This window comes from Numida meleagris, chromosome 13 (assembly GCF_002078875.1).
Source record: "Numida meleagris isolate 19003 breed g44 Domestic line chromosome 13, NumMel1.0, whole genome shotgun sequence".
Lineage (NCBI taxonomy): Eukaryota > Metazoa > Chordata > Aves > Galliformes > Numididae > Numida > Numida meleagris.
Genome location: NC_034421.1, coordinates 6,922,699 through 6,945,710, shown reverse-complemented (window position 1 = coordinate 6,945,710; position 23,012 = coordinate 6,922,699). Strand labels below are relative to the sequence as shown.

At 54.9% G+C, this 23,012-nt stretch overlaps 1 protein-coding gene across 3 annotated transcripts in view; it reads right to left on the bottom strand.

Moving 5' to 3' along the window:
- Positions 1–19,211, bottom strand: part of PRKCB (protein kinase C beta) — a 79,020-nt gene extending 59,809 nt beyond the window's left edge. For 2 of the 3 annotated variants that reach the window (XR_002443104.1, XM_021411435.1), the window contains exons 1-2: positions 19,008–19,210; positions 18,765–18,796 (exon numbers count right to left, since the gene is read on the bottom strand). Coding sequence is in view for 2 of the 3 variants with exons in the window: in XM_021411435.1 (XP_021267110.1) it covers positions 18,765–18,796; positions 19,008–19,177 (202 nt within the window). In the remaining variant the exon portion in view is untranslated. Of the gene's footprint in view, positions 1–18,764; positions 18,797–19,007 lie in introns of all 3 variants that reach the window. The other variant, XM_021411436.1, reaches the window with a different exon arrangement.

Below are 23,012 nucleotides of genomic sequence, written 5' to 3'. Positions count from 1 at the left end.
TTGCTGCGTCTGCTCGCTGCTCTCCCTCCAGCCAGAGCCGTGCAGCACAGGGCTCTATGGAGAAGCACCAGGAATCAGCACCAGGTCTGAACCCCATGGGGTGCAGCAGCTGCAGCACAACAGTGGTGCAGGGGTGGATGAGCACGGAGCAAGGCCGATGGAGCCAGTGGCAATCAGACACTGCGGTATCACATTAAGGGAAGCACCTACAGCACGCTGCCGTGGGGGAGGGAAATCAGAGCAGAGGGCTTTTTTTGTTTTGTGTTTCGTGTGAAAGGCCCATTGAGGTCAGCTTTGCTGTAGCTCTCAATGGCCAGGCTGTTCAGAACCTACTTCGCAAATAAAACTTCATCAAGTGACGGACTGGAGCTGCTCTTCTTGGGCAGCAGTCCTACGTGGTTACACGGCCCTGGGCTCAATTAGAGCGTTATCTGGGCTGCCAGCTTTTGGATGGGAGAGGAGAGAAGAGCCTTTTTATTTACACGGAGCTCTGCAAAGAGCCTTCCTGGCTCACTTTCCACTTCCATGTCCCTGCCGGCCAATAGGACTATATTAATGTTTACGATATGGCCTACTTTTTAATGCGGCTCCGTCCCGGTGAAAGAAGCCATTTGCATTTTTAATGGGATTTGGATAAGCAATTCCACCCATCCACAGAGCACAGGCGCCTCTGTCCCCCACCCAGCCCCACTGCTACCAGGGCCAGCCCCACGTGGCCGTGCACTGCTACGGTGCACAGTGCTCGCATTGTGCTCAGCACCATCCATGCACCCGCACTGCCCTCAGCACGATGAATGCAGCCCTTCCCAGCCAGCCCAAAGGCAGCTTTACAGCCATTGGTTTTATTAAAGTAAAGCAATGAAGGAGAGAAAACCATACATATGAACCTAAAGGGAATCGTAAAAATATTTAAGCTTGCCTAAAATTTCTTTTAGCTGCTACTAAGCACTCCATATAAATGAGATAAGGGCTATCAAAGATAAACACAGAGCTTGGCTTTGATGGTACCCCAGCAGTGGGTCGCCTCCGTCCCCCTCTCAGCTGTGCCATCCCTGCAACACCACCTGAGCTGCACAGGGCACCCTGCCATGCATCCCTACACCCACACAGCAGGAAAGCCACAAACTTCCCCAGCATTGCCTCGTGCAGCAGCGTCCTCAAGGAATGATCCTTCTGGGAGCAAGGGGCTGCACAGAACTGCAGGTGCTTTGGGGATGAGGAGCACCCAGGTACTCACAAGCCCTGCCAGCAGCCAGGTGGGGCCCTAAGTACTGCTGCAGACACTCTGCTCTGGGTCCTTCCAAGCAGACCATGTTTCTGAGCCCTCCCCTCACACTGCCTTCCATTTGTACCCACACCAAGCAGTGCCAGCCCTGCCTAAGGACTTGTCCCACAGCCCTCTTGCTGTGGGGCCAGGCTGTGGCCCCAGCACCTCACAGCACCCCCAGCACCACAGTGCTGGCTCAGCCTTGCCGATGGGTCTTGGGCTTAGCCTCAGAGATCGGCAGCTGCCTGGGGGCGGCTTCCCATGCCTGATGCGGTAACAAATATTTGGAAGGATTTGTTATTTTGTATAAACAGTAGCAGCATATTGCAGAGTCTCAGTTTAAGAGCCGCTCCTTGCTGCCAGGCTCCCGGAGCCCACCCGACCCCAGCACCCAGATTGCTGCTGGTGATGCCATGTTCAGCCTGGGCTGCACATCCTGCCTGGTTCACAAGGGACCCTGCACCCAGCTTTCCAAGCCAGACGCGGCATTGTCCCTCAGCAACATGCTGCACAGCACACAGGCTATTTATCTTGGAACTGATGCAGGCTGAAACTACAGAAAAGGAAACAGGTTCAGCCCAGGATAGCAGATTCATTTGCCAGCCGCCCCCAGGGAAGCACTTCTCTGCCCTTCAGACTCCAGAGCATGAAACACACACCCACCAAAAGGTGTTTCCCCAAAAAATTTGTCTGTTCTACACTCTGCCAGGATTTTAATTCACTGCAAACGCAGTTCTCAAGCAGAGTGTATGTAGATGGCTGAGTCCGTTCCTTGTTGCACCTTCTTCTGTTACATCACTGCTCCTCTCAGCACCTCCAGGATCTTCCTCCTCCTCCATCACCACTGGGCAGTGCTGCTCAACAGCAGCCCAACATCAGCCCCACCAACCTCAGCAACATCCATAATAATAAGGTTAGAATTCTATTTCATTACAGCATTGTTCTGGATGGCAAAGGCTGAATGCAGGATCTCTCTATGACTGAGGGGACCATTTCTCCTGCAGCATCTCCAGGTGGGTGGCTGCCACCAAAGGGATGGGGCTGTGGGGCTTCAGCAGTGCCTGGGCACTGCCTGGCCACCACTGCCACGGGGTCAGAAAGCGAGAGCCAGCTTCCAGGAGCAAAGCACTGTGAGTTCTCAGAACTGAAGGTGAATCCCTCTTCCAGCATTATTCCTCTGAAGTTCTAATACCCGCTCAAGTGTGCCAAGTTCAAGAAGAAGCCAAATTATTTTCAGTTTGGCTGATGTATCTGAGGAACAATTCCTGTGAAGCTGCTCGCTCCATTATCAGAGCAGAATTTGGCCTACATAGAATCACACTGCTCCTTGCACGAGCTGCTGACAGTCCCTTTTGGGAGCAAGGAACATTCTGGACAACGTGTGTTAAAACCCCTAATGTAAAGGAACAGCCAGAGCTGTGATCACCATCACCACCACCAGGTCTAGCAATGACTCATTTCATTTTGTTCGGAGCACTGTGCCACCATGCAGAATGGAGGCACTGCCCCAGGGACAGCCCAGAGCTTCTCCCCCGCTGGGCACTGAGGCTGGGAACTGCCCTGGGAGCCCACAGAGCTCCGCTGAGTTACACAGCTCCATAGGGTGCAGCGCCCAGGGAGTGCCCCACCTCAGCTTGGGTACTGGGAACAATTTCTTCCCTGCAAGAGCGATCCGGTGCTGGCACTGCTGCCCAGGGTGGTGGTGGGGTCACTGTCCCTGGAGGCGTTTCAGAGCCGTGGAGATGTGGCACTGAGGGACGTGGTCAGTGGGCATGGTGGGATGGAATGGCACTGGGCTTGAGGGTCTCAGAGGTCTTTTCCAACCTCAGTGGTTCTGTGACTCTGTACTTGTCACCTGTGTGCTACAAAGACAGCACTCCCACCTCTGGTGGTTCTAAAGAAAACCATCCCAAAAACCGATTGATGCAAGATTGGAAGCCAAAGCGCTCTCTATGGCAACCCGAAAGGTCTCAATTATCCATGCAGGTGGCACGGAGAGCAGCCCTGAGGCACAGGGCTGGTAAACTCGGCTGTTGATAGGAGGTATTGAGGAAGAATTCTCATTCAACCCTCGAGAGTTCAGGCAGTTCTTTCATTAGTGAAAGATATTCTTGAGCTCCCTGCACAATCGGAAAGACCATTATATGCGCAACTTAAACCCATCTGAGTGTCTTAACCGGTGGGGAGCGCGGGGAGGAGAAGAAAGAATTAAATCCGCATTCAAACATGAGAAAGCCTGTTCCCGTAGCAACGGCAGCATTTGCGGAGGGCTCTCAGACACGGAGGTATTTGGCACGTGGGTTTCTGCCCATCTCCATCGCTCACAGGACACGGCAAGAAGAGGTGCGGGCAGAGCACACCCACACCACCCCGCACACAGCAGCACCGCACCTCGGGGTGGCTGGGAACCAGGGCAGGGCTCCAAGGGTGGGCTCCATAGATAACCGTGTGCTGAACACACCTGACTGAACCGTCCATCCCATAGCAGCACTGTGCACATGCCCTGTGTCCCCATGGCATTGCACCTGCCCGAGACCACCAGTGAGCACAAGCACTTCTACTCTTGCATGTCACTGCGTGGCTCTGCTATGTGGCAGCCTCAGAGCACCGCTGCAGGGAAATGGGGGGTCCCCATAGGGCGCTGCCAGGCTGCAGGGAGAGGCTCTGTGCAGCCCCAGCCTGGGGGAAGCCACCCACGCACCACCAATACCTACAAGAAAAACTGCACTTTTCATTGCCTGTCCCCAGCAGTGAGTCTGCAGTGAGGACTTTTTTAAACAAGAAAATAAAAAATACTCGAAAGAGCAAGCAAGAGGGAAAGCTGCCATGCTGCTGCGGGCTGCACCAAAACTTCCTCTCCACAGCAGTGCCTGCCCTAACAGGGTCCCCTAGGAGCCACTGCTCAGCTCATGCACAGAAGCTCCACAAAACCAACTTCTGGCCTGGTGCAGAGCTGCTTCACACCCAGTGCCTGAGGCTGCACCAGAGCATCATGGGGAGGGCACAGCCCCGGGGGAGCACTGCAAACCAGAGCAGATGAGGGAAACAGGTATGGGTGAAGGAAGGGGAAGCAGCAGAGACCAGCAGAGCCCTGGCTGCTGCGCGGCTGCAGCTCCTGAGTGCAGTGGGACTGTACCTGCTGCATCTGTTCAGCACCAGGACAGGGGACTGAGGCTGTGCGTGGAGCGTGGCAGTGCCTGAGCAGCATCCTCCAGTGGGACAAGGGGTAGATGGACTGATCTCATGTCCAAGGGAAGATGGACTGAGCAGAAGCAGAGCAAAGGACAGGAGTGCACGCTGGGTACTAAGGATCAGGCAGCATTCCCGGGGATGTAGCTGAAGGCAGCTCAGTGCAAGCTCAGGTACAGAAGTGGGACAGCAACAAGGAGCAGCAGCAGCATCCCAGTCTGCAACCTTCAAACTGAAGAGCAGAGCACAGCCCCAGCCAGGAATCCCATGCTGCGGCATGGCACTGAGGGCATCTGCCAAGGGAGAAATCCTGGCTCCTTGGAAAGGGAAAATCCAGGGACAACACCCACAGAAAGCCACCAAAGACTGAGCACATGCCAGCCACTCCCTCTCACTGCAGGACTTCCAGGAGCAGAGTGTCTGGGGTGCCCTGGCTCTACGTGCTGCTCGCAGCACAGTGACCTGTGGCAGAGCCCCTCAGTGCCAGGACGAGCAGGACACGCTGCCACCCACAAGCGCTGTTCAGGTCCACAATGGTTAGCGAGAACCTCTGGGCTTCAGAAATAACTTGGGGAAGCGATACTACAGATTGTGCTCAGGCACATGTTGCGCTTGCTACTCTCCCATGAGAAGAGCAAAGAAACAGTGCTGGTCTGTGCTGGAGGGCTGCTGGAGCCCTTGCCTGAACCGTTCTGCACACGTCCTTGAGTCTCCTTCACACTGCCCCAAGCACAGCCTGGCCTCAGCTTCCCCAAAAACGCTACCCTGAAGCTGGACCCAGACACTACAGGAACAAACTGCACCAGGGCTGTGCACTGCCATCTTCCCTTGGTTTATTTTCTGTTCTTCTGCCTTGATATGAAGTCATGTGTTTGAGTTATCAGAGAGCTGGAAGTGAGTCAGCACAGCAAACCACAGCCTAAGAATGTAACTAATTAAAACTATTCACTCAAGCCAGCATGCTCCAAAATACTCAAGACCCTAAACAAAGCCAAATGCATCAGTGGGATGCAGCAAGAAGCCCTGGTATGTGGCTCCTGCCCTCTGCAGCAGTTTGCTGTAGGAAGCGGTCTCACCTCAGTACAGCACCCAGGGCTTTGCTATGGGGAACCATGTTCCTCGAGCTTTGCTCCAGCCTGGGTGACTGCAGAACTCACACAATGTGCGGGGATGGGACCTGCTGCCCAGACCCAGGGGTCAGAACAGGGCTTGTTACTCCCCAAATCCACCAGATACGGAGCAGGGCAGCAGAGAGAAGTGGCAGCTTTGCACCACTTGTGTGAATAAAAAGCATTTAGTTAAAAACCCCCCCTCTCCAGCAGAGAATGCTTTCTTTACACAACGCAGATGAAGTATGAGAGCATGAAGAGAGCCCAGCAACAGACAGAGCTGCAGCAGAGCAGGGCAGTGGCAGCTTCCAGTGCAGCCCCGTGGGGCAGATACTATCTGACCCCAACCCACACGATAACAGGGAGCGATACAGAATGCTGACTTGTGAAAACTGAATTTTAACGGCAAAGAAACGTCACACACAGACGCTGAGTGCACCCACATCATTCATCTCCCTCCCAACCAAGGGATGAAGCAAGAGATCCAAGGCCCTGTAATGGATCTATTATGTAAGCACGCAGTAAGACCTGGGTTATGGTAATAAACTTTGACAGTAGCTAACCATCCATCCAGCAATGAGCATTGCAAAAATAACGTCAGACAATTAAACAGGACTTCTAAATATAGCCCACCCGACCTGCTGCCACCACTGGCCCCAGCTTTCCCTGCAGAAGAGCTGCTGAAGTGGTGTCAAACCTCAAAATATTTCAGCTTGCAACCAAAGCAGTGCAGTTTCTGCAAGTGCCCCAGCCCTTCCTCAGTCTAGATCGCTGAAATCTTCACAGAAAGAGATCTCGCCATGTGGCAGGCCAGAAGCAGAGAGAGATGGATATTGATCGCAGTAACAACAGAAGCACTGGGAAAGACTGTGACAAGAACAGGGCTGCAGCAGCTGGAGACTGCACACGAGATGTGGTCACCCCAGAAGTGAGCTGCAACAGGATGAGGAGCTGGAAGCCTCTAGGGTTGGGCTGTCAGTGCTCCCCATCAACTCCTTCAGCACCAACTGTGCCTGGTGCATCCTGAGGCGAGCTGCAGGAGAGCCGCATTCCATGCGCATTGCGTTGCTGTCACTTGTCAGGATGTTGAGAGGCAGGACCAGCTCCAGAAGCCCCATGCAATGGGTGCCACTGCCTCGGGTTTTGCAATTTGTGTGCTGCGTTGCTTCAGGCAGGAGGCAGCATGCAGGGCTCTGGGCTTGCACCAAAAGGAAGGTGAGTTCTGAGCCCGGTGCTGCTGGATTGTAAGGGCTGATGGAGCACCACATGCAGCATGGATGGGATCACACTGAATTAGAGCAGGCAGACAAGTGCACAGCGCTGCAGAAGGGCACCATAGTCCACAAGAGTAGAAGTGGAAGCCCAGGCTCTGGGCAGGGCTCAGAACACAGTGATGCAGCAGGGTGGGAGGTGACATGGGCCAGCAGAGCTGTGCAGCTAGGAGATGCGCCGAGGAACCCTCCCAGTACCCAGTACAAAGGGAGCACACTCCATTGGTGCTGCAGGGGGAAGGCAGAAAGGTACACCTTGCCTGAGGGTGAAGGACAGCAGTGGTGAGTGGCTGAGGACTGCCAGTGCTATGGAGAACAGCATAGCACCCAGGCCTTGCAGGGGACAGCAGCAGCACTCTGCGCTCCTCCCTCAGCTCTTTCATGCAAGCAGGATAACATCACGTCCCTCTTCTCCTCCTGAAATCACCAATATGACAACGGCGGGACGTCATGTGACAGCACAGTTGAGATCTGTGCCTCGGAAATGGGACACTGCAGGAGCAGCAGGCAGATAGCACCGGGCTCAGGCTTACCCCTGCGCTACTGGGGACGCCAGGCACAAGGCTCCACAATGGAACTGCTCCTCTCTATGCAGTGGGTTGGCAGCTCCCATACAGCAGGGCTGGACAGCAAATAGAACCCAAACAGGACAAGAGCTGAACGTGCAAGGACACCATCGATGGAAACAGCTGCCCTGACAGGCAGCAGTCAGAACAAGGCCATTGCAGACCCCACAGTCTCTGCAGCGATGAGAAGCAAGAGACACGTTCTTTATCAGCATCCATCAGCACTCATGTAGCAGAGGAAAAGCACATCAAAACCAACAGGAGATAAAGAGAAATTTAAATACCAGCATTGGGGGTATTGCAGACATCTCCTTCACTAAAACCCAGCAGCTGTGCAGCAGCCACCCCAGCACAGACGCACCTGTGACCTCTGCTGCCCTGCAGGGCCGCTTGCTCATCCCAGAAGCTTTGTGAACAATTGGGGATGAAAGGAACAACATGACCTAACGCTCCTAGAGGGTCCCCCGAGCCTTGTGCTAAAGGGGTGGGCAATAGCAGCTGGGCAAGAACATGGGCTGTCCCCATAGCCAGGTCACAGACCCCAGAGGGACTGCCTCACAGCACTGCTCCATGGGATACAACCCCACGGCGCGCTCACTTGCTGTCACTCCTAAAGGCAAGAGCTTTAGCGCCCCATACAAGTCAGCAGCGAGCAGACAGCTATTATTTTAGGAGTCTCCATCTGGACCCATTGCAGCATCTCGCAGCTCTAATTTAGGGCACAGAAGGACGCAGGAATGGCTGCGCCTCCATCCCGGCCCCACGGAGCACTGCGGGGCCGCAGCACGCACGTGGCTGCAGGAAGGCGGAAAGCAATGCGCTGCCTGAGAGCACGTGTCCCCAGAGTTACCCTCGGGGAATTCGCTGCTTTAGAGGTGTGGAAAATGCACTTTATGTGAAGAGAGGAGCACCCCAGGGAGATGCCTTCAGCCACTGCAGTGGGAGAACGTGCCTCATGCTGCGAGGCCATGCAGCATGCACAGCCACATCTCAGAGGTGAGCGGCACAAGAGAAGAGCACTGGACGTGGGGCTCCTGCCCCACCAAAGCAGCTGCACCAGCAGCTCCAAGCACACCATACCCAACAGCCCAGAGCAGCTTTGTCCCCATGCAGGATTACAGCTGCATCCCGTACCCATAGCGCTTCCCCTGGCACCCCCTGCACAAGGAGGAATGCAGAACTCCCCGGTACCTCACACCCCTCTTCTTCCCCCTTGGGAAGTTACCAGCCCAACTGTGTTATTTTGAACCTCTCTAAGTGCTGACAGAACACTGGTTGCTCACATGATTTTCCTCTGGCGTTTTCAAGAAGTACACTTGTTTCGCTCTGACATGGTGGAAGGGAAATTGCAGCTGAGTGAAGAGGGAGGAACTTGCAGCAGAGTTGCCGGGGTGATGGGTGCAGGAATGGGATGGGCAGCGAGCCCGCCTTGGGAATGGGAAGCACCTTCCAGCCCCTCCAGCTGGGCCCAGGGAAAGGGGAAGAAGATTCGAGTTACAGAATTGCTAACTTATGGGGGATTACCGAGAGGAACCGGGCAACCTGAAGGACACAACAGAGCCGACAAAATATCAGAGCAGACATGGAAGGAGTGGGAAGGGACTGACCGGGTTCTGACTGTTCCACAGCTGGACAGAGGCAGGGACAGCATGCACATTCGTGCCACCCTCAGCCAGGAACGTGGCACCAGCACACGGCTACACAGCTCCTTTTGCTGGCTCTGCAGAGAAGCATCTAATGGCAATTCATAAGTAACTGCTGGATTTAGTATTCCTTTACAAGAATCACAGCCTTATAATTTCTGCAATTAGAAAGGGAGTTCTTCTTCAGTGATCTAAAATAGAAGTTTTTGTCACAAATTACTGGCTTTCACTCCCCTCATACCTGAGCTTAAACTGAAACTTAAATGGAAATTTACAGGAGAAGCAGAAAGTGAGTCAGTCTGCCCTTCGCAACAGTCATTTATTTTCATCCTCCTGGACTCAGATAATAGTAACAGCGGAGATAATCTCTTTCTTCAGAGTTCCCTGCAAGATGGGGAGTGGGCTCTGCACGTGCTGTGCATCGGCACTGCCCCGCGATGCTGCAGGAAGGGCACCACTGTGCAGTGCTGCCCGCACCGGGCACCTTCCTGCAGGCGCTGCGGACACGCTCGCGCTGCTGTCACCCCACATCTCCTACCCACACAGCAGCTCGGCAAGGCGGCTAAGGCAGATCCCAAAGGTCCCCTCCTGGAGCCATCAGCTCACAGCCATGAGCTCCGCTCTTTGTGCTGTCAGCGCTCCGCGAGCAGACGGCACAGCAGGAACGGGTTCACAGAGCGCATCTCAAGGTGCTTTGCTGTCACCCAGCAGCAGAGCCGGGATTCAGAACCACGCTGCAAAGCCTCCCCCTGCTCTGGTACACGTCTGTGAGCATTCGGGTCAATAGGGAACCGCTGGTAGGGAAAGAAATGCTTTTAGGTATATAATAAGGGAGAATTTAATTCTGCTCCAAGGTTGAGAGAAGCAAGCAATTTATCACACAGCTTCTGATGACAGCACTTGTCCACAGCCTGGATGAGAGCTCTCTTCCCTTAGAGCAGTGAGAGAACGGCAAAACAAAGGAATTCAGACTCTGAATTGCTGCGCATTGAGACACATATTCCGATAGTTTCAGGGAAGGAAGAAATTTGAACTGCAGATTTTGAAGTTACTTGAGCAAAGATTCTCCACAAGGGTTTGGTACTCAACAAAAATGCAAATCACCATCGTGGCTTCCTAAGCAAATGAGCTATTGTTACGTTTTTTTCCAGTCCAGCAGCATCCTGCTCTGAAGATCTAATAGCAGCCCTACTGAGCGGTTGCTAATTACAGCCTCTCCTCGTGCCAAAAGCCCAGTGCCAGCGCCTCTAAATGACCCAAGGAGAGAGACTTCATCCAACCCAGAAGGCACCGGGTCAGTGGCTCTACCCTAACCTCTGCCACCACACTGTGCCCGCTGCAGGCTGCTGCCGTGGCACACACCCCACTGCCCTCAGCCACACGCACGAGGACAGGCTCAAGGACACCTCTCCCAACAGCATCCGCCTTCTGCAGGCTCCGTGCTGCACCTGGCTCTGCTTCCACTGCACAGCCTACTGCAAAATGGGATGCCCCTGCACCAGAAGGGGATGGCATCAAGGAGGTCACACGGTGGCGGGAGGCTCTGGGACATGGTGCTGGGATTTGGCATCTCACAGGATAGCTGCTGGGCCACGGGCACGTGGATGACTGCATCTGCAGCAGGGAGAGCCCCAGCAGAAGCGCTGCACTCGGCTCCTCGCTGCCATGAAGGTCACTTTGCCTCACCCGGGAGAGCTGCACGCTGCTGCCACAGCCCTACAAGCCTCATTTCCAGGAGCCTTTGGCCCTGAGGCACTTCTCCATCAAAGACAGATGAATAAGATACATTTGAAAGTTAATGGGCTGAGCTATTGGAGCAGGCCCTTGGTTGCACGATCACAAACACGGGTGAGCTCAACTCTATGGCTGCTGCCCAGGGGCAGGTGGGGGTGCAGGGAGCTCTGCTCCAGCTCCCAGCTCCCCTTGCACAAATACAGCTCCCATTCCTGCAGTTGCGCTGGGTCCCAGCACTCCCCACTGCAATGCCAGCTGCCGCACAGAGAGCTCTGAGCTCCAACCTGCCCCCCAGCCACTGCTCCGCCGGGCTCACCAGGCACCGCTGGAGCCGATAACCCCTCCTCTGAGGGCATGCTCCTGAACAAGGAGCTGAAAGGTGGCAATGAAGCACTAACCCTGCAGCAAAGCCAACCTCCATCACGATGGGGCAGAGATTGCATCACAGTACAAACGGCTTCCAGGGCTCACACCAGCTATAAACAACAGCTGGAAGGGGTCTTTCAAGCCACGCATGAATGTCCCATCAGGAGAGGTGACAGTGTACCAATAGTACTGACAGCACTGGAGCTGCGGGGTTCGCATCACGTCGCTGCAGCCCCACCTCCCACTGCTGGGGAGGGATACAGACACACCCAGGGCTCAGCCCCCCCCCCACTTCACCACCTGAGCTGCCCCAAGGCAGCAGTGAGTTACAGAGCATTTCCAAGTATTCTTGAACTAAGCAGAAGCATTTAGCGTAACAAATGCAAAGAAAGAATAAAACCTAAAAACAAATTACTCAGCCTCTTCAGGGAGGCACAATATTAACGATCTTGACAAGCCCCATCATTTTGCTTACGAGGCAATGCTAGAGGTCCCAGCCAAGCAGCACACCAAGATGGAATGAGCTCTGAATCAGCCTCTCCTCAAACCACGGCGCCGATAAAGGCGGCAGAGCTGGAGACGCGGTAAATAATGACTTTGCACTGCGTCAGGAGCTAATCCACTCAGTGATGCAAATTTCATCCGTGGGCCACTTCCCCCTCACTCCGGCTTCTCGCTGATCTTCCAGAACAGCCTTCGGATGACTCCTGCCTTCGCGGCGATGTCACCAAGTTGCACTGAGCCATTCACCAGCGCCAGGACGACTTTCCCACCTCTTCACAGGCGCACGCTCTCATTCTTTGGCTATAATTAGAAACCATGAAAACGCATTGTTCATGCGCTGAGGGTGGCAGCCCGGCGATGCGCTGGCTGCTCGGCCGGCGGCTCGTTGTTCTCTCTGAAGGTGAAGCGATTCCTGCATGGCAACGGAGGGACCGATGGGCACAGAGGCCGAGGCACCACAGTGGGATGAGGACAACTGAAGCTCATATATAACATGACTCCCAGCCATCCTGAGCAGCCAGCTGTTGCCACTGCCTAAAAGTCCATCTGCTTGGAAGACCCTCTGCAGAGCCCCCAGTTTTGACTTGACTTCCCCACCCTTCCCACCCGAGTCACCCATTTTTTCCTCCTGCTTGGAGCAAGAAGGAGTTTATTCCTCTGAGGAATCAGCACTTCCAGACAAAAAGGAAAGTTTGCAGGTAGACTTCATCTCTGGAAAACCCAGGTCAGCTGGGCGTAATGGGAGCTGGACTGCAGTGCACGTGAGGGCAGTGAGCCCTGGACCTGCAGGTGTTGTGATGTGTCACTGCTGGGCCCTTCAGCAGGCATTGCCTGCACAGCCAGGGTCAGCAGCAACCATCCCCTGCCTGGTGTGTTTAAATGAGATGTATAAACCTGGCACAAAAGCCAGACCAAATATGGAAGCAAATTAAGCCAAGGAGATGCAGCTCCAATGCATCTGACATCCAGCTGCAGCAGGAAGGCTTGGGCCATGCTGCTCACTCATCCTGTGCCACAGACATTAAATTCTGGAAGCAAGATGTTAACAGCTTACAGGTGCTCACCTCAAAGCACACAGACTCAGCACGGTGCTGGAAGCACAGGACAAGCAGGGCAGCCCCGAGCAGTGCAGGAAGCAGCCCAGTCCCTCAGAAGCCCTGAGCAGGGCTGCAACTAGGCTTCAGGTCAGCCACAAAGCATCACCCAGACAGAGCCATGAGGCTAATGCCTGCACACTGCCCATCAGCTGCAAGCATCCTGCCTGGGCTGCACGCACCTCTAGATCTGCGCGTGGGGCAGCTCAGCTCAAGCGTGCCCAGCAGCGAGAAAAAGCATCGGTGTCCTCATTAGCAACAATTATCAGCACCAAACAGGAGAGCAGCGATTGCCGCACCCCACGCCTGCCCAACCTTGGGCAGCTTCCAGGAGAGAGGCACTCAGTAAGCAAGAAGAGGAGCTAACTGCCTTCCAGGAACTGCTTCCCAGGAAGAGGAGCACCAAACTGCAGCTGAAGCGGCTGCAGGAACGGCCCCGAGACGGTGTGCGCCGCAGACCCACATGCAGCTGGCAGCCGCCCACCCCACGGCACCCCCACACCGAGGGGCTGAGCACGGGGAGCTGCAGGAAGACAGCTGCCGCGGCTCTGCGCGCGCGTTTCCCTCGGAGGGAAGCGGGATCAGCTGTCGGAAGCAATGGGGAGAGCAGAGTCACTGCACTGACCCCATCCGCGCCGCTCGTGCTTCCTCTTGCTGTTCGTTGCTGCAAAATAATCCTCAGAAGGAGAAAGACAGCTGCTGGTGAGCTGGTGGTTTAACTGCACAGAATTCAGGTGGCCAACCCAGAATTACTTTCTGGTGGAGAGCAAGGCTGAAAAATGGTTGCAGACCAGAGGAGAGCCCAGCAGCACTAACCCAGAGAAGCCACAGCCCCTGGAGCCCCCAGAGCAGCTGTGCATCACCTCTACGCATTGCCCAGCAGCGCACAGCCCCAGGGCCTCCTTCCTTCCTGTGCCTAATCCTCTCTCCCAGGGCTCTGTGGAGCAGCTCAAGGGATGAGATGACGGCACAGTGTGGGCCAAATGAGCTGCTGCTCGCTTTGTTTCCTGCGGTACCACTTGGAACGGGTCTGCCTTGCCCTCACATCCCTCCTGTTGCGGGCAGCGTGCCGAAGGCCATCAGACAGCAGTGAAGGATTTTAGCACTGGCAACACAGCGACACCAGAACATGGCGATGGGAGCCCAAGGCTGCACGTACCAGGACAGCTTTGCATGGAGCCCTGCTGCCATGGGTGCGCTCATTGCCTTTCTCGGGCTGTTTGTTCCCAGCTCTCTGCCTTCCATCGCAGCTCTTGTAGAAAACAGGGAACACACTGCCCAGAAAGCCCACAGCCACTCCTCTCCCGCAGGGAGCTCATTACTCACCTTTTCTAAATGGCTCTAATTGATGGACTTTCAGAATAATGATTCACGGAGCCACGTTGGAGGAATTAATTGCACAGCACCACACACCCCCTCTTCTCTGAGCTGCCCTTCAGCCCGCAGCCCCATGCCATGCAGCGATGGGAGCAGCCCGCAGCCGGGCTCCAGCAGGCCCAGGGCTCTGCTGAGGGAAATGCACAGGGCTAATTCCCTCCACAGCTGCTTTCTGCAGCAAAAATGCACCCAAACACTTCTCCTGGGCAAAATCTCATCCCACCTACCCTCACAAGCATCCCCCCTTGTTGCCACACACGTTTGAGGCAGAACAGGAGACAGGACTCCAACGATTCCCTTCTGACTGTGCACTTTTTAATTACGTGTTGCAGGCTGTTCTGCCCTGAGCTAAATAACGGGCACAGTCAGAAGTTAATTTCTTAGTCATGGTGCTCACGCAACTTATTTGCTGATAAATCCAAAGGGGGGCTGGACAGCACCGATGAGTGTATCCAGCTTGATATTTTGGTCTGTCCAAATGCCTTCAGAGGAGCGAGAGCCACACTTGCTGGCTAGGAGGGCAGCAGCACTGCAGAAAGGCTGGTAGGACTCCTCCAGCTTGAGCTCCACCCCTGCACTAACAGAACCCACAGTGAACTTTAAGAGGAGAGATTTAAGAGGAGCTGTACCTCCTGCCTTACACCAGAAATCCAACATGCACAGCCTTGCTCTGCTTTGCAGCCCCAGAGCTTTCCTCTCAGGGGTCCATCTGCAGAGATGGGGGCCCAGCAAAAACCTGCAGATCCCCAGGAGGTGTCCCTGGAACAGGGGACCCACGCACAGCCCCACAAGGCCACATGCTCAGCACACCCTCCAGGCACCAGCACCCCACTGCTGCGTGGGGCATGCCAGGAGTGCAGTGGGACGGAATAATTCATAGGATCGCATGCAAATGAGCCAGCAGATACATGGCAGAGCCAATGCCATCTGCTGCGGGTCTCCTTAGGGACTGCCCAGGCACTGAATTCCCCTGGGAGGCTCAATTGCTGGAGCAGCACCATCACAGAGACTCAAATCCTGCGCTGGAGCCCTGGGACCAACAGCTCTGCTTGCCGCAAACCTACAGTGCATGGACCCAAGGGACTGGCTCAGAGTCCCCTGCCCAGCCCCGGTAAGCAGAGATACCCCAGGAAGGAAGCTGACCCCTTTGCTGTCAAACTTTTAAGACCACTGTAGGATGACGGTTACCTTGGGAGAGAAAGAAAAATCTACCATACTAATTGCAAAGGGGGAGGGCAGAGAGAAACCACATCCACTGAGCAACAAAAATGAACCCTTCAGTGCTGTAAGGAGACACTGACAGGGCTGAAGGTATCAGTGATCCCTGCTGAACCTGATAGCCGTGGGCCAGGCTCCGCAAGAGGCCTCTGCCAGCCCAGATTTCCTGCCCAAAAAGCAGCTGAGGAAGGAGGTATCCAGCACAGGAAAGAGCAGGATTAGGGAAACCGGCTCCATTCAGGCTGTAACGCTCATCTTGGAAGGAGCTCTGGTCACACAGCCACAGCGTGAAGGGGCAGGCACATGCCTCCTATTTGCTCTGCCAGCTCAGTTTGATGCAGCCCCGCAGCAGCACCGACCACCTGGCACAGTGTGGGGGGACCAGCCCCACTTCCTCCCCCCACCCCCCCCGGCTGCACCACTGCCCACAGATGCAGAGCGGTCCCCGCACCACAGACCTCGCTGCCATGCACTGAGAATTGTACTACCACCACGAGGCACACGGAAACCCTCCAAAATTATGTTTCCAATTTCTGCTGCATTATATAATTAGCACCATTTGTGTCGCAAAAGTAATTGCAGTAACATTTTTAATTAGTCTATTTGAACACTAACATTTCTCCACTGTGCATAATATGTTGACACGAAATTACTGGGTTTGAGGCAACTCCGAATGATTGGAGTTTGTTTTGCTTTTGTTTCTCCCTTGCTTCACGCAGTCAATAGCAGCGCATGGCCGATGCGACGAACCCAGCCCTGAGCTGCGCTGGGTTTCACTGCAGTGGGTTTCACTTCCGTCTGGAAGGCAGCGAGGTGGGGGGAGGAAAGGGAGTTGTGACGGCTGAGAAATACGCGAGAAACACTCAGGGAGGAGGTGAGCCCCGCCTGACACCCGCAGCCACTCAGCCTTTGTAGTGAGCGTTGTACCGAGAGCACAACGAGCGAGAGCGTTGGTGTTGGAGGGCTGGGAGAAGAAGCCGTGGAAGAAGGACATGTGTTTGGGACCCACTTTGGAAAGATTAAATGTGAAGGGTATCTTTGCTTACTGCGTCGCTACTAGGGGTAGGAAGTGAACAGTGTACCCAAAAAAGTCACTGCAGGAGATCAAAGCGCTCACAACTGAGCGCCCTTTTTTTCCCCCCTTCTCCTCTTAAGGAACGAAGATCCTACTTTCCAAGATCTTTCCTACTTTGTACACGTGAAAGCGGTAACAGACGCAGGTTATTTTTGCTTGTAACTGAGAATCACATTACGTGGCTCCTCACCTCCCCACGAGCACCGCTCCCCTGGCTCCGGGTCAGGCACAGCCCGGCAGCGCAGCACTGACTGCGGCTGAGCAGACCCCGCTGGCAGCACAGGTGCCCTCCTAATGCCTCCAGCACCCCGACCTGCAGAGCCTGAGAGCTGCTGGCGGGAGAAAGATGCCCCAAGGACAGGAAACAGGAGTATTAACAGAAAAGGAAATGGGAGCAGAGGTGGCAGCCCTCAGAAGCAGCGCAGTGAGAAGGAGACCAATAGCTCCATTCTTGACAGCTTCCAGAGGTGCTCCCTTCAGATGTATGCAAGGATAAGAAGGAGATGGTATACAAGGATAAGGAGATTAGCAAGCAGTTAAGTGGCATTTGCAGTATCCATTAGTATTTCAAGCTACAATGAGTCAGTTTCTGCAAACTTCCTGCCAAAAGTCGCAAGTAATGAGCTAATTAACAATCTAATTATTGCAAATGCCCTAGAAAGAAATCAGGGCACAGGTGAAAACCTACTTAAGCATGGCAATAAGAAACAGCTTAGAAACGAGACAGGCATGTGTCTTAGCTACATTTCCAGCCATCCCTGCTAACAGTAGGATACAACAGTCGGGAGATTATTAAAGCTGAATTAAAGCTGTTTTCATGTCTGTTATACGAGAATAACTTGGAAAGCAGTTTCTGTGACAGAAGGGCATTACAGACCGGTCACACACCTTCGGCAGCGTCACTGAGCACAGCACAGCAATGGCAATCCTATGGTGTGACCACAGCCCTGCAGCCTCCAGGAGGGCACAGGAGCTCTGTTCTGCCCCGCAGCTGGGCAGGGTCAGCTGGCGGCCAGCAGCTGTGCATCAGCACCTCCAAGGCTGCCCTTATGGGTCCCACTTACTGCCTTTACACTGGAGACCGATTTGATATCAAAAACCGTAAGGGTTAAGCCTCAAAGCAAGTGCACAACGACAGGTTTCAACAATAGTTCTCAACAGCTGAAAGACACTTGAAAAGGTTCAAATGATCTGACATCGAATACTATAGGAAGAACTGAACAAGTGACCATGAATTACACAGGAGGAAAGAACAAGCCCTGCCTCACTCGCAGATGACCCACCGCCCAGCCTTCCCTAGGGGGCAAGAGATTTCAGAGCTGCTGTGTTTGCACAAATATGCCCACCACCACACTGCACACACCATGAGGAAAGGCAGAATTAACGACTGAGTAAGCCTAGGAAGACCCACGGAGGTACAAAGCTGCACAGAGCTCCTCCATGTAGCGCAGCTTCACTGCCCATATATGGAATCTCAGGTAGAGGGGAGCACTGCCCTGAGGAGCAGCACCAGGACAGGCTGTAGTCCCCACACTACACTCCTCCACCCCTAGCACCAGCATTTGAGACAGATAGCAGCCTTGGGATGTTACCCAGGTCACCCAGGGGTGCAAGGCACAAGTGAGGCATGCCAAGATGAGCTGTTCCCGTGCTACTGAGTTATACAGCAGTTTTAGTCCTTAGCTTGGCATTCAGCCACCTGCCAAAACAAAGCTTTACCCCAGATCCTCACCAGAGCAAGATGCCAGAGCCAGCAATTACAAGGCTGAGCCCTGTGTCCAGGGCTGTAACCCCACACAGGTGGGACCTGCATCCCCTCCTCCTTCTCTCCTGTGCTGGGGACCTCGCAGCCACACAGCAAGAGGAGCACCCAGCAGCAGGCAAGCAGAGGAGGGTTACCACAGCTTGGTGTACAAGGGCACCCCAGAGAGCCCTCCTGACCCCAGCACCAAGACCTCCACTTGTAGTAACCCAGAAGCTCTCACAGCATATTTTGCTATAACGCCTCATTTTTCCCCAGCAACACAACAGAGCCATTGAAGTTCCTCAGCCCACACCGCCGGGCCAGCCGCCTGCCTGCCATTAACAAACCTTTTCACATTAAGTGTATTAAAAATCAACAACTTCCCTCCGCCTTTTTTTTTTTTTGGGGGGGGGGGGGAGGGGGAGCGGGGGGGCTGCCTATGCAGCCTTCTGCACTCATCTTGGGGTGCCAAAACCCTACCCACGAGCGGCCCTAACGCAACGACCGTCTGCTCCGGGGGGGCGGGGGGCGGGTATGAAAATGACGAAGCTGCTTCTCAGCCCTGTCCCTGTCCCTGTGCCCCGCGGCTCCGGTGCGCGACGCTCACCTTGACACTGGAAGCCCTGCTTGCCGAAACCCCTGCGGGGAAAAAGAGAGAGGCTGAGCACCGGCACCGGGAAGGGGTGGGGGGAGGGGGGGTTCGGGGCAGGGTGGAGGGACCGAGAGGGGGCGAGCCGGGCCCGGGGGCGGCTGAGGGGGGTTCGAGTCGGAGACAGGGGTAGGGGTGGGGTTTTGGCCGGGAATCGGTGGGGGGGGGGGGGGGATTGGTAGGTGCGGGGCGGGTGCTCACCAGATGAAGTCGGTGCAGTGGCTGCAGAAGGTGGGCTGCTTGAAGAAGCGCGCCGTGAACTTGTGGTTCTTCACCTCGTGCACGTTCTTCTGCCGCAGGGCTCCCTTACGGGCGAAGCGCACCGGGCCCTCCTCGCCCTCGGGGCCCGGCGCCGCCGGCGGCTCGGCCATGCTGCGCTGCGGGCGCCGGGCTCGGCTCGGCTCCGCCCGGCTCGGATCGGCTGCGGGGCTCGGCGGCGCTCAGCACCTCTGGCTGCAGCTGTGGCGGGAGGCAGCGACACACACCCGGCAGCGCCCCACCCCCTCATCTACATATCCCCACAGCCCCGCCCTTCATCTGCATAACAAACCCCGCCCTCTAGCGAGCGGACTCCGCCTCCCCCTTGCGCCGCGCGGCTCAAGCCCCGCCCTCCAACCCCCGCTTTGCATGCTGATTTGCATAGCGCGGCGCTGATGCGCCAGTGGGCGTGGTCCGACGGGGCTCCGCCCACGCGTCGATTTGCATACAGCACCTGCATCCCGGCGCGCCGTGCCGCGGTCCCGTGCCCAGGGGCGCATCCTCGGCCCGTGCCACGCTGCGGGCAGGGACGGGGCAAGCACGGGTCACCGGGCTGTGGGCATGCAATAACGGTGGTGATGGTAATTGGGGTAGAAGCATCCACAGGGAAATCCTGGCTTCAAGTCAGTCTCAGGAGGCACCTACATTGGGTGATGAATGCTCCCTGCAAGGCTGGCAGAGAGAGCCAGGATCGTTTGTTCTGCCCTGATTTCCTGCGCTGTGTGTGCCAGCAGCAGCCCAGGAAGGGGGGATGCACAGCTCAGGGGTGCACCTAGGGTGATTTCAGGACTCGTAGTTCAAACCATAGCAGTTCAAAGGATTACAGTGCAATTACAGCTCGAACAATAGCCTCTTTTCCCCATCTCACTGAAGCCTCCAGGCCAACCCTCATCCTGTACCGTCCGTCCTCCTCACCCTGTGCCCATGGTGCTGCAGAGAGCTCCCCCACCCCCAGGGTTACTCCCTCCCAGCTCTCCTCGTGCCAGACCCATGCACTGCACCTGCTTTAAATCAGAATGGAAGGCAGCTTTACCAAAACATAACAACTGTGACTGTCCCTGCTCTGCCTTGCCCCAGCCCTCCTGCCCACGGGTTCTTGCTCCAAAGAATGCCCCTTGAGCTCCATGGAATTTTGTGCCCAGGAGGGTACCAGAAATAGGCCCTGAGCTGCTATTATGCAGCTGTTTAAAAAGCTCCATTATAATCATAAACCCAGAGCTGACCTGTCCTGCTGGTAGTGTCTTTCCATAAGCAGACAGCTTGTTACTAACACCCAGCACCCTGCAATCTTAATGCTAAGGAGGGGAAACAAATTGCAGGCATCTCTCCTCGCACTGTGCTTTTGTCCCGAGGAGGTGCAGAGACATTCCTGGTTGCTGGCTGGAGGCGGTGCAGCTGCGGGGCCTCTGCTTGAGGCCTGGGCCCATTCATGGAGCTTTGCACATAGAAATCTTCACAACAGAAATAGCTCTTTATGCATGCAAAGGAATGGGAGGAATAAGAAAAATAATAACGGGTCATTTTGATGCCTTTCCTGTGTACTTTTGCAAAGGAAATTGGTGTATAATCCTAAGTGCATGCTGCACTTAGCATGTAGCCATGCCAGGCTGAATTCTGCTCATAATTCTGCTCATTTTAACTGTGCTTTGCTATTTCTTCTTTGTTGTTCTTTTAATGCATGTACCCATTTTCCAAACACAGCCCTCATAGCTGTTGCATATGAAACCCAGCAGCAGCAGGAACCACGGAGATGTCTTTAATTTCCCTGTACAAGCACTGATAATCATGTCAGTATTCACATTCAAGCTTTCCTCCCTCTGCTGGGCTGTGGAGCACAAAAGCCAGGTACGGCTCCTGCTTTCGGGAGGCTGCTTTCTTTTTTTGTTGTTTTCCCTTACTTTACCATTTTCATTATTTAACACACAGAGACTCATGCTATATAGAAGGTGGGACTTCCAAAGCTGTGCTGATTTCCACAGGAGCTGGGTACCCAGATCCCCCACGCACCGAGGACATGTTGAGCTGAGCATAAACATAGCTCCTTCATGTGAAAATTATCGTATTTATTAACGCAAGTAAAGTCCCCGTAGGTGCAAGGAGAGGACGAGCACAAGAACAGAGCTGAAACAGCACTCTCACAGTAGTGCATTGCATGAAGCAGAGGCAAACCCAGCACAATTCATTCCCATTCACATAAACCTGTAGTTCTATGGAACCTTCCAGGCAGAGCAGAGCTAGCGGTGCGGCCCTACACCTCCCTGTGCTGCATCTCAGGGCTCCCTGATGTACCTTGCACACAGGAGGCAGATGAGGTCCTGACCAACCCCTATGGCATGGGGATACCGCTCCCGTTGTGCCCCGATCAGTTTCCTCTGAGCAATTCCAATAAGGCTGACAGCAGATTTTCTCTTTTTCTCAGTGTGTGTTTCTTAGGGACCTAAATCCCCCGCAGGAAGCAGGTGGAGGAAGAGGGGAGCTCTAATGAGATATGAAGGTGTCTCAGCAGCCCCTGCGTGCTGTGCAGATGCCGTCTCGCCCCTCACTGTGCCAGGAAACCCAGCACAGGGATGGGCTCCCAGTGCCTGTGACCCTCAGGATGGCTCCTGCTGGCCCCAACTCCGGGGGGATGTAAGCAGAGTTTTAAAAGCTCTCACCTCAAGTTGTCCATGCAGACACCCCCACACACTGTGTTCTTTCTTAGGACCCCATCAGCCTTTGAAAGTGCCTCCCATTGCTCACAGTCTCAGGCTGCAGGGGGGTTCTGCCCTGGTACCCAGGGCCATGTGCCCACAGCAGTGCCGTGGGGTTCATGCTGCCCCCACCAGGGATCCCTGTCCTGCCCCGGTGACACAGGGGCTGACTGGGGGGCTTCCCAGTGACCAGGGCTGTGTCAGTTGCTCTGGGGTTTCCCTTTCTGCTCTCACCATTTTTGCATGTTTCACATCTTGAGGGCAGAGAGCAGAGAGAGAAGTGGCATTTGAGTGGGGAGAGCCCATCTTGCACACCCACTGTGGGGAGAGCATCCTCAGCAGCAGTGCAAAGCCAAGCAGCCCCGATGCCAGGACAGGGTGTTATGTAAACCCTCACAGGATCGCCAGCAACGGGAGAGCTGTGCAGCCACAGCCAATGCTCCAATTCCAGACCCCAGCGGCAGTCACCTCGCATTCACTTCCAGCTCGCATTGCAGCAGGGCAGGCTCAGAATCGCTGCCTCCTTGGGACCTGCACACATGGACGTGATGGAATAGCTCTGGCAGGGGCTGCCAAGGGGGTGCTGCCAGATCTGCTCAGAGGAGGGGGCTTCAAATGCTTCCCCCCTCCACCACTGCACACTCTCAGCAGCTTTTCTCCATTTCCAGGCTCTCCCACCAGCCCGTGTTGCCCTGCTGGAACTCACAGCACCCACAAGCATACAGGGCAGGGGGATACGGAGCTGTTGGACTGCAAGCAGCGAGCTGCTTCCTGGCTCGGTGTGGATGTGCAACATTCCTCCTATCACCACTCAGTGATAGGAGGACAGCACGTTGCAGATGAATCAGTGCAGTGAGGAAAGCACTCTGTCTTTCTTTGGGCCTCCTGTTTGGGCAAGGGGCAGGGGCAGCAGAGCTGCAGTGGGAGTGCTCCAGACCTCCAAGCATGGGAAGTGCCATCGCCCGCTGGGACCATGTGGTTCGGCGCATCACCACCACAGTTGGGCGGTTTAAATATTTCATATTCCTCTCTGCTGGGTTTTCACGGAGAACAAATTAATTCTGTTTCATGTACCCAAAAGTGGCCCACATCAAACCGCCTCCCTGCACTGTTGGTTAAACAAAGTTAGTGGTAAAATCCTTGGGGTTTTGCTGCCTGTTTCCAAGTCCATTTGATCAATAACTAGCTTTCACATCCTCTGACTGTAAGAGGGGAAGCAGGCATCGCTCCTTGCCATTGATCCAAACTGTGGGGATTT